The sequence below is a fragment of the Myotis daubentonii genome, chromosome X (genome assembly GCF_963259705.1).
Source record: "Myotis daubentonii chromosome X, mMyoDau2.1, whole genome shotgun sequence".
Lineage (NCBI taxonomy): Eukaryota > Metazoa > Chordata > Mammalia > Chiroptera > Vespertilionidae > Myotis > Myotis daubentonii.
Window position 1 is genome coordinate 89,835,788 of NC_081861.1, and position 12,103 is coordinate 89,847,890.

At 38.9% G+C, this 12,103-nt stretch overlaps 1 protein-coding gene across 1 annotated transcript in view; it reads left to right on the plus strand.

Moving 5' to 3' along the window:
- The window catches only part of TEX11 (testis expressed 11), a 422,533-nt gene that overhangs the window by 223,416 nt on the left and 187,014 nt on the right, over positions 1–12,103 (plus strand). The window contains exons 13-14 of the mRNA XM_059678680.1: positions 5,744–5,895; positions 9,761–9,846. Of these exons, the coding sequence (XP_059534663.1) occupies positions 5,744–5,895; positions 9,761–9,846 (238 nt within the window). The remainder of the gene's footprint in view (positions 1–5,743; positions 5,896–9,760; positions 9,847–12,103) is intronic.

The following is a 12,103-nucleotide window of genomic DNA, read 5'->3' on the forward strand; positions in this document are numbered from 1 at the left end:
TCCTTGTCTCAAGCAGGATCTGTGTCTTAATCACATCTGCAAAGACCCCTTTTCCAAATAAGATAACACAAACAGGTTCTGAGGATTAGGATTAGATATATCTTTGAGCTGTTATCAGCCTACCATGTTGTATTTTTCAGTTCTAAAATTTCCCTTCGGTTCTTCTTTGTATCTTCTATTTCTTTGTTTAGTCTATTTCTTTGCAGAGATTCTGTACTTTATGTTTCAAGAATGTTCATGCTTGCTCCCTAAAGCATTTTTATGATGCTTGCTTTAAAGTCCTTGTTAGTTCTTATATATCTGTCATCTTGGTGTTAGCATTTGTTGATAATATTTTACAGTCTAGATTAAATTCTCCTGGGTCTTGGTATGATGAGTGACTTTTTATTGAAAGCTAGATATTTTGGGAAAGAATATATGGGATGGTGGCATAGGTAAATGCTAATACTCACATCCTTCTACAACCACATTAAAATTACAACTAAAATACAAAACAACCATTATTCATAACCACCTGAAATCTGGCTTTATGGAAGCCCTACAACTAGAGAATTAAAGAAGAAAGAACATAGAGACTGGTAGCAGGAATGAAGGTGCAGAATGGGCTGGTCCAACACCCGTGTGTGGTGTGTTTTTAATTGAGAGAGACATTTTGACTGAGGAGGCCTCCCATGAGGAGCAAGGGGTCCTAGTCCCACACCAGGCCCCCAGCCCAAGGTTCCAGAGCCAGGAAGAGAAGTCCCTGTAACTTCAGGCTGTAAAAGCCAGTGGGGATTGTGGCTGAGTGACATAGAGGCTGCTGGAGTCCCAGGCAATTCCTCTTAAAGAGTCAGCACATGGACTTAAGACTCACTTACTCTGAGCTGTAGCACTGGAGCAGTGGCTTGAAAGGGTCCAGGGACATATGGGGAGGAACTAAATTTTCCGGCATCATGGCAGGAACTCAGGGGCAGCTTTCTCCCACACAAAAGTGTTGGGACCTCCCCAGCACAGAGCTTATTAGCAGGGTCCATATCTGAGTCCCATCAACCTGGCACACACTGTTTGCTCTTCCCTCATGATTACCTGAGATCCTGCCACGCCAAATTTGCAACCCCACCCAAGCTGTTTGCAGTCTTTTTCATATGAATGGCCTGTTCTGGATCCGGCTTCAGATTTTCTTAACACTAGAAAGACTGAAATTTAGTATATACCTATATTGCCCAAAAGCAGTCAAAATGACTGCATTGTGAAAGAATAATATCGGAGCACTCTTCACTTATGTTCCTTAACTTTTTCAATAACTCACTTCTATTCGACATTTCTTTCATGAATTTAGGGCGCAAAAGAAATAAAATAAACAACTTATTAGAACAAGTATCACTGCATAAAGATTCGCATAACAAGTACTAGTTTAGCTTATTGAGCAACTGCAACTTATCAAGTATCGACAATTTATCATGTACTTGTATGTTATCATGTGACAGTAATCGAAAAAAAAAATGAAAACTGTTATTTCAATACAGAGCCGAACTGGTCATATAAGAAATTTACTCAATTCAATAATAAGAGTCTAAAATTTCCCAAGCAGTCAAAATGACTGCTTTTGGGCAATATAGGTATAACACACATATATATACCGGAAATGAAGGAGGGGGAGGTAACTACAATTATTAATAAACGCATTTATATGTTGTACAAAAAGTCACAAAATTCTAAGACATTGTGTCCTTATATACATAATTGTTTTTCTAATTGAAATTAAAAAGCAGTCAAAATGACTTCCTTGGGCAATCTAGTGTTAAAAATCTCTCCAACAAGCAGCAGCTGGACTCAGTATACTCCATACCTCTGATAAGTACCCCAGGACCAGCATTAGCAGCAACTTGCTAAGGTTCATAGCTTGGCCTCTCCTGGCCACCTCCTAGCCCAACACAAGTAGCAGCATTCTGCAGATTACTCTGTAGCTTGTGCTGGGTGGCCCCAGGCAGGACACAAGCAGTGGCTGACTTTGCCACCTCCCAGGAGGCTCCAGAGCCAGTGCACCCAGTGGACAGCTTCAGACCACACTATATTATAACTCTACCACATCCAAGAGTGATACACTTAAGGCACAGACTCTGTGAGTACCAAAGGCCTACTGAAGCAAGTCCTGCTCTATAGGAGTGTCTGCTACACAGCAGTTCTTCTGCTTTAGTCACAGATGGTCTGCCTCCTGAGCTCTAACCTCAGAACTGGGGACTCAGGGGTTAGAGCTCAGAAGGCAGACACTCCCATTTCCTGTGCTGAGTCATTCCTCATGCAACAGAGGACATCTTTCCCACACAGATATTTGCCTTGCCTTGGGGGAAGACAGTTGACCCACTCTATTGGAAAACACCTTGAACTGGGGCCACTTAAGAGGCTAAAAATGACAGTTAGCATCCAGGCAGAAACAACTGCCCCATTCAGTGGGGGAAAAAAACACTTGCCACACCTGAGGACAATTGCCTGCGGGCAATTCAAGTCAGAATCCTTTTAGTCTGTAGGCAGAGGTGGTCTCTGGAGGCTTTGCATTTTTGTCAGAAACAGCATTTGACACTGTCTGACACTAGAGATTGAGAGGCATAGAGGTTCTACATAATCGCATATCCAAACAGGCAGCCAAAAGGAGGAGACAGAGAAACATCTCCCAAATGAAAGAACAAGATAATTCTCCAAAAGAAGAGATAAGTGAGGCAGAGAAGAAATTTAGCTGAAACAGAGTTCAGAGTAATGATGGTAAAGATGCTCAATAGCAAGAGAAAAAAATATAGTAACTATGAAAATAGAAATAAAGAATGACACAGCACAAATAAAGAACACATTGGAAGGAATACACAGCATACTAGGGGAAGCTGAAGATCAAATCAGTGAATTAGACTATAGGGTTGAAAATCACTCAATCAGAGAACCAAAAAGAAAATATAATTAAGAAACAGGAGGACAGCTTAAGGGAGCTGTGGGACAATGTGAAGCTTAACAATATTTGAATAGCAGGTGTGCCAGAAAAGGCAGAAAGGGAGAAAGGAATAGAGAATGTGTTTCAAGACATAATGGCAGAAAACTTCCCTAACCTGGTAAAGGAAAAAGTCACACTAGTTCAGGAGGCACAGAGAACTCCAAGAAAGAAGAACCCAAACAGGCCCATGCCTAGACACATCATAATTAAAATGTCAAAAATGAAAGACAAAGAAAGAACATTAAAGGCAGCAAGAGAACAGGAAATTGTTACCTACAAAAGAGCTTCCATAAGGCTGACACCTGATTTCTCATCAGAAACTCTACAGACAGGAAGGGAATGACATGAAGTATTCAAGGTATTGGGAAGCAAGTATCTGAGGCCAAGGTTACTATATCCAACAAGCCTATCATTCAAAATAAATGGTCAAATAACGAGCTTCTCAGAAAAAAAAAAGGCTAAAGGAGTACATCACCACCAAGCCAATAATACAAGAAGTGCTAAAGTGACTTCTGAAATGAGAAGAAACAGAGAAATCTAGGCATACAGAATTAAAAAGGCAATAAATAAGTAGGGTTATCAATAATAACCCTAAGTGTAAATGGATTAAATGCTCCAATTAGAAGGCAAAGCGTAGATGAATGGATACATATCATGACCCAACTATATGCTTTTATTTGTGTATCTTTTTTGGAGAAATGTCTAGTTAAGTACTTTGCCAATTTTTAAATTGTTCATTTGGGTTTTTTGTTGTTGAGTTTTAGGAGTTCCTTAAAAATTCTGGCTATAATCCCCCTATCAGATATATGATTTGAAAATATTTTCTTCCAGTCCATAAGTTGCCTTTTTGCTCTGTTGATTGTATCCTTTTATATACAGAAATGTTAAATTTTGATATAGTTCAATTTTCCTATTTTTACTTTTGTTACCTGTGGTTTTGGTATCATATCCAAAAAATCATTGCCAACTCCAATGTTGTGAAGATTTCCCCCTGTGATTTCTTCTAAGAGTTTTTATATTTCAGCTCTTCTGTTTAGGTCTTTGATCCATTTTGAGTTCATTGTTTTGTATGGTATAATGTAAAGATCCAATTTCATTCCCTTGCATGTGGACACCAGCATCATTTGTTGAAAAGACTGCTCTTTTCCCACATTGAATGATCTTCGCACTCTTGTGGAAATCTATTTGACCATATGTACAGGAATTTATTTCCGGACTCTATATCCTATTTCATTGGTGCATATGTCTTTATGCCAGCACCACACTGTTTTGATTACTATATCTTTGCAGTAAACTTTGAAATCAGGAAGTATGAGTCCTCTAGCCTTGTTTTCCTGTTTAAGGATTGATTTGGCTCTTCAGAGTCCCATGAGATTCCATATGAATTTTAGGATGGAGTTTTTTATTTTTGTAAAAGGTGTCATTAGGATTTTTATAGGGATTACATTAAATCTATAGGTTACTTTAAATCTATAGTTTGCTTTAGGAGTATTGACATCTTAACAATAATAAGTCTTCCAATCCACGAACTGCTTGAATTTTTAAATAATCAAAATATAGTGGTATTCAAGCAAAATAGAGGCAGGTTTATAGATGGAAAGCAGGCAGGCAGTCCTGGGTGGGGGAGGGGGTTAGGGGAGTGGAGGGATTGAGCAAAAAAGAGAGAACTCTTGGACAAGAGCAACAGTGTGGTGATTGTGAGGGTGGAGGGAGATGGGTGGAGGTTGAAGAGGGCATAGAGAGGATAAATGGTGATGGAAAATGAAATAAAATAAAATTTTTAAAAAGAAAATAAACAATTTAAATATATATATATATAATTTGTGTAATCAAGCATAGGTAAATATAAGGCATTTTTGGCAGTGGAAACTGGTAAATTTCATTTTTCCTTTTCCGATTCATGCACTGGTGGTGTCCCTCGTACTGGCTTGCGGGGATCGGGCCAAAACCGGCTCTCTGACATCCCCCGAGGGGGTCCCAGATTGTGAGAGGCCACAGGCCAGGCTGAGGGACTCCACCGGTGCACGATCAGGGCCAGGGGGGGTACCACAGGAGGGCTACAGGGCATGTCCGGCCCATCTCGCCCAGCCCCATCTCGCCCAGCCCCAATCTGCCAGACCACAACAGTAAGCTAACCTACTGGTCAGAGCGTCTGCCCCCGGTGGTCAGTGTGCATCATAGCGATTGGTCAAATTGTCGAACAGTCGGAGGGACAATTAGCATATTAGCCTTTTATATATAGATAAATGACATTCATCACTGTATAAGTTTAAAGGTGTGTAGCATAATGACTTGAGAAGGTGGTCAAAAAGTAGAAACTTCCATTTACAAGATAAATAAATACTAGAGAAGTACTGTACAACATGGTGACTATAATTATGGTGTATTTGAAAGTTGCTAAGAGACTAAATTCTAAGCATTCTGGTAAATTTCTAATGTCAGTTCATGTATCTTCACTGGATCACATGATCCAGTTTTTATAAATTAGTATCCTTTCTGGAGAAAAAGCATGAAGAAGATATTACAAGAGAGATGATTACCTGATCATAGGTGTTCATGAAAAGAAAATATTTGTGGTCTAATAAATTAAACAGAAATTGAATTAAATATTTTGTGTTTTTTTTAACAGATAGGCTTACTTAATTATTTAGTGATATTACTTATACTTAAGCTCAGATATAGTTTTATCTTGACTTTTGCTCATACCCAAATAAACTTTGGTCCCATTGATTAAAAAACCAGTTACTCTATTCACACCACTTACAACTTTGTTTCATTGAACAGAGAATTTGTTGGATTTCATTTCCTGAAGATTATCTGTGAACACTTTAAGTCATCAGAAAATATTGGAAAAGCTTTATTGCTCCACATTGACATACTTTTACAAAGGAATGAAGAACTGCTTGCCAAGGAAAAGATTGAAGAAATCATTGTAGGTCAGTAGGATTTCTACAGATGTTTTAGAAAGGTGTTAACATGCATGTATTTCAAAGGTAGATTTCAGAACAGTAGCAAAATACTCAGGTCAACATATTTCTCCTTTTTCTCATTCCTTTTTTACCCTCTCTAATAACCTTTAACTATAATACCTCACTTATCCAGATTTCACTTGTTTGGCAAGTTAGAATGAGGAACTAAGCAAAAATAACAAAACATCACCAAAAACAGATAAACCTCTGAACTAAAAACTCATATACAGTAGAAAATTATGATGTTAGAAGCCTAATTTCTTGTCTCCAGTTTGATCTAAAATTAGCTGTATGCCTTTGAGAAAATCAATAGTATCTCTGGATCTTGTTTTTTTCCAACTATGAAATGAAAATTGTGGACTATAATTCCTGATTATTAACTTCTATTTAGCAGTAGCATCCTTTTGTGATGCAATCTTATATGAACCCTGTCTTTGGAGTTGCTTTGGTTAAAGCAGAAATGTAGAGCCAAATCTTAACATCTCCTAACCCCCACCTCTCTGTAGACTCCTATATCCTGAAGAACACAGAGAGTATATCCCTTTCTTAGAAAATTCTCGCCCCAAGTCTACATATATAGCGAGATATAGTTAACATTGGAATTTATTCTGAGTGATGGCATTTTAGGTAATTTCTTTATATTTTACTAGATTGCTTGAGTTTTATAAGCATGTATCATGTTTTTATAAAAACACTAGTGGCCCATTGCAGGAAGATTCACGCAATAGGCCTTCCTTCCCCTGGATGCCAGCACCGGTTTTTCTCCGGCACCCGGTACCCAGGCCTTTGGTCCGGCCACAGCAGCGAGGCTTGACTTCTCTGCTCTGGCTACTCCCAGCCCCTCCTTTTTTTCCCCCAGCTCCTGGAGTGGAGGCCAGGGCTGGCTGGAAGCCTGGGTCTCCCCCAGCAACCCAGGCCCCCAGCCCCTCCTTGAGTGGAGCCCAGGCCCCCAGCCACTCCCTGAGCGGAGTCCAGGGCTGGCAGGAAGTTTGGCTTCCTCCATCACCGGAAGTAATCCAAGCCTCCTGTTTGCTCCAGCTCCGTGGCCTCCGCCATCTTCAGTCGTCTTCAGTCTTTGCTCCACACCTGTGTATGCAAATTAACCGCCATCTTTGTTGGGTTAATTTGCATGCTCATCCTGATTGGCTGGTGGGCATAGCGGAGTGACACCAATTTGCATGTTTCTCTTTTATTAGTGTAGATATTGATATTTTTTTAAAAAATAGTTTATTGCCCTAACCGGTTTGGCTCAGTGGATAGAGCATCGGCCTGCGGTCTGAAGGGTCCCAGATTCGATTCCAGTCAAGGGCATGTACCTTGGTTGGGGGCACATCCTCAGTAGGGGGTGTGCAGGAGGCAGCTGATTGATGTTTCTCTCTCATTGATGTTTCTAACTCTCTATCCCTCTCCCTTCCTCTCTGTAAAAACATTGATAAAATATATTTTTAAAAAATAGTTTATTGATTTTTAGAGCAAGAGGAAGGGAGAAGAGAGATACATCAATGGGAGAATATAACATCAATCGACTGCCTCTTACATGCCCCTTACTGGGTACAGAGCCTGCAACACTGGCATGTGCCTTGACCATGAATCAAACCAGCAACCTTTTGGTACATGGATGATGCCCAACCAACTGAGCTACATTGGCCAGGGCTAGTTATTGATAATTTTTAAAAAGGAAATCTTTTGAGCAGTGGTCACTAACCTTTCAGACCTCACGGACCACCAGTGGTCCGTGGACCACAGGTTGGCGAGCACTGCCCCAAACGTTTCCTTAAATAAGTAGTAGCCAACCTTTCTGACCTCGCGGACCACCATGGTCCATGGACCACCAGTTGGTGACCTCTGGATTAGAGACTGTAATCTCTAAGAGCCTTTTGAACTCTAGATTCTATGAAACATATTTTACTGATGACACCCTCCCTCCATACCATCACCAAGATTCTAGTTATTTTTAGATCCAATTTTAATTTTTAATTGATATTTTAGAGAGAGATAGAAACATTGATGAGAGAGAAACATCAACTTCGATTGGCTGCCTCCTGAATGCCCTCCACTGGAGATCAAGCCTACAAACCGGGCATGTGCCTTGACCGGGAATCAAACTGCCAACTTTTCAGTGCAAAGGATGATGCCCAATGAGCTGAGCCACACCAGCCAGGGCCAACCCTTAGCATTTTAATGGTAACATATTAAAAAGAATGAAAGGGCACTAGCTGGTTTGGCTCATTGAATAGAGCATCAGCCTGTGGACTGAACGGTCCCGGGTTCAATTCTGGTCAAGGGCACCTGTCCAGGTTGTGGGCTCAATCTCCAGTGTGGGGCATGCAGGAGGCAGCCAATCAATGATTCTCTCTCATCATTGATGTTTCTCTCTCCCTCCCTTTCACTTCCTCTCTGAAATCAATAAATATATATATATTTTTAAAAAAGAGTGAAATGGCCCAGCGAATGTGGCTCAGTGGTTGAATATTGACCCAGAAACCAAGAGGTCACTAGTTCGATTCCCAGTTAGGGCACATGTCCAGGTTTTGGGCTCGATCCTTACTAGGAGGTGTACAGAAGGCAACTGATCGATGATGTTTCTCTCTCATTGATGTTTCTATCTCTCTATCCCTCTCCCTTCCTCTCTAAAAATCAGTAAGACATTAAAAAGACATTTTTTAAAAGAGTGAAGGGTCTACAGAGAAATATATGGCTAACCTTACCATAAGATAGGGAAAAAAACCACTAAAAATTTTATAAAACAGTTTCAAACATTAAAAAATATATAATAATCTGTACTATAGTCTGTGGTAAATATCAAAGGCATCACTGTGATAAATTAATAGTATAACAAAATACAGTACTTGTTATTATTGTTGACTTTGAATGGTCAAGAAATGGTTAAAATGTGCTTCAGAAAACTAGAAAGTATGTTTAGAAAACATAATTCATGAAACATAATTTTAGAAAAAATAATGAAATTATTTAGACTTTTAAAAATAAAAAATGTTTTATGTTTAATAAAAATAAACTGTCAGTCAACTAGAAAACGTGGTTATCCAGAATAATTAATTTTCCTAAGATTACATTTAGGGAATCTTAGTTTTATTGTGATATCAGATTATACACTCATACTCCCTAAGTATTATAACATTTTACTCTCGTGGGTATTTTTAACTAAGTCATGGCACAAACTATATCTGCTGACTAGGCTTGGGTGTCAGAGACTCTCAGTGCTCTAATCAAGACTTTGCAGAAATTGATAGTGCCAAAGGGGTGAAAGAGAAGTGGATATAGAATTATATTATTGTTTTAAACTTTATGTTAATGTGTGCTAATATATTTGAACCCTGTAAATGTCTAGACAACAAACAATCAGACACAAGTTACAATTTAAAGTAATAAAGTTTATGTGTAAACACTGTCTTAAAGTATTTTACAAAGGCTTTAAGGTATAATTGGCCTTGTGAATTTGATATGATCTGGTTAATACATAATAAACATTTCTTATTAATGATTTCTAACATTGCTGTATGTTCATTCACAATAATATTAAGGCATCAGATGATGATCAAATTTGGAACATGGGAAATACGTTAAAGAGATACTAGACTGGAAAACTATCACAGATTGATGGGCGAATTACTGTGAGTCTACCAAGCTCTGATTATATTGTATAATCAGTTTTGCTAGTAAATCTAAAATTGATTACGAAAACTGGTCTAAATGTGATTCTGTTTGTAGCCATTACTTAAAGATTATAGGGTCTGAATATAGTTAGCTCTTTTATTTAATGTAATAGATCTTGATTCTTTTTTCTAGATATTGAGGTTCGGTTTTTTTTTAGGTCAGCAAACAGGAAGACCACTTCCATCAGGATTAGTAGGCTATTTACACAGCATTCTGTGGAAAAAAGCTTACAGAAGTTTTCAGGTTTGAGAATAATATTTTTTTATATTTTTTTCTCAACCCCAACAAATGAAACAATATGTTGACTATAAAACCATAGAGCATCAAATACTTTAATAATATCTCTATTATTCATAATTTAGAGTGTTAATTGGCATTGGACAAGAATTTATTTTAAAATACTAAGATGTGATTCATTCCCAATGGGAACTTACAATGTAGGGAAATGATATTAAGCTATAGAAAATTAATTTAACATGAAGAATGAGAAACTCCAAGGGATTTTATTCCTTTTAAAAATTGTGGTGTAGCCTGGCTGGTGTTGCTCAGTGGTTGAGCATCAACCTATGAACCAGGAGGTCATGGTTCGATTTATGGTCATGGTCAGGACACAGGCCCGAGTTACAGGCTCAGTTCCCAGTAAGGGGCAGGCAGGAGGCAGCCTATCAGTGATTCTCTCTCATCATTGATGTTTCTGTCTCTCCCTTTCCCTTCCTCTCTGAAATCAATAAAAATATTGTTAAAAATTGTGGTATGAAGCACAGAGGATTTATAGGCCAGTGAAAATACTTTGAATGCTGCTATAAAGATGGATAGATATCATTATACATTAGTCTAAACCCACAGAATGTACAACAGCAGGTGTGAACCGTAATGTAAACTATGGACTTTGGGTGATGTGTCAGTGTAAGTTCATTAGTTGTAACAAATGTAAGGCTTTGGTGGGGGATTTTAAAAACATATATATTTTTATTGATTTGTTTTTAGGAAGAGAGAGGAATAGAGAGATAGAAACATTGCTGAGAGGGAAACATTATCAATTGTCTGCCTCCTACATCCCCCCTTCCGGGGACAGAGCCCACAACCCAGGCATGTGCCCTGACAGGGATCGAACTAGGTGACCTCTTGGTTCCTGGGAGGATTTTTTTTTTTGGGGGGGGAGCTTCAATCAGAAGGACTTGGTCCCCCGGTGGAGGATTTTTTTTGGGGGGGACACTGATTTTATTTTTTGTAGTCATAGTCATGGGAGAGGCTATGCATGTGTAGGAGCAGGGGTTTCATAGCAAATCTCTATACATTCCTCTCAATTTTGCTGTGAATCTAAAACTGCTCTAAAAAAACTTTATAAAGTTGTGGTACAATAAAAAATAAAAAAGAGTAGTAATATATTTTCTCTTTGCAAATCAATCCAGGTTTACTGAAACTACAGATATTTTCTGTTTATTCATTTTTGTTAATCCTCATCCAAGGATATTTTTCCATTGATTTTTAGAGAGAGTGGAAGGGAGAGAGACAGAGAGGGAGGGGAAGGGAGAGAGCAAGAGAAGCATCACTGTGAGAGAAACACATCAATTGGTTGCCTCCCACAGGTGCCCCAACTGGGGCCAGAGATCTACCCTGCAACTCAGGTGCATGTTCTTGACTGGGAATCAAGCCCACAACTTTTCTGTATCCTAGCTGATGCTCTGACCACTGATCCCACTGTCCAAGGCCAGATAAGGCTTTTTAAAGTATAGTTATTCATAATCTAATCACTTGTAAAAAATTTGGTATATGTGCATTTGTGTGTGTGTGTGTGTAATTAAAAAGGATACAATGTTTTTTAAAAGTTATGGTGGGTTTCCACTTCCAACCAAGATGTAACAGAGACCAGATTTCTGTCTTTGCCTGAACACCCCTCCCCACCTACATAAAACAAGGTAAAATACATGAAAAAATGGTTTTTTAGAAACTGACTATCAGACAACAGAGTGCTCTCTGGGAGATAGGAAATGAACAAGGTGAGCACTGTAGTTGTACAGCTTACTGACTGATTTTCCAGGCTGTAGTATAGGAAGAGGAACTGAAGTGGATCCTAGCAGGCTTTCTAATTCGAGGAGATGGAGCTGAGAATCTGGGAGAGCAAAGCAGCTAAAGTTTATAGAACAGAATACCAGGGATCACAATATAGCACATAAAGAGAACCCCAGCAATCAGAGAGTCCTTCTCCAATGTTTAGCAGAGTACTATCAGGACAGTATAGAATGAAAATATCTAAGTAAGGGGAATAACCATCTAAAATTATTAGATGTTCCCTGGCTGGTTTGGATCACTTGGTTGAGCATTGTCCCATGCACCAAAAGGTTGCTGATTTGCTTTCCGGTCAGGGTATAAGCCCGGGTTGCGGGCTTGAACCCCTGTTGGAGGCATGCAAGCGACAACTGATGTTACGCTACACATCAATGTTTCTTTTTCCTTTCTCTCTCTCTAAAAAGCAATAAACTATTCTTTAATAAAATAA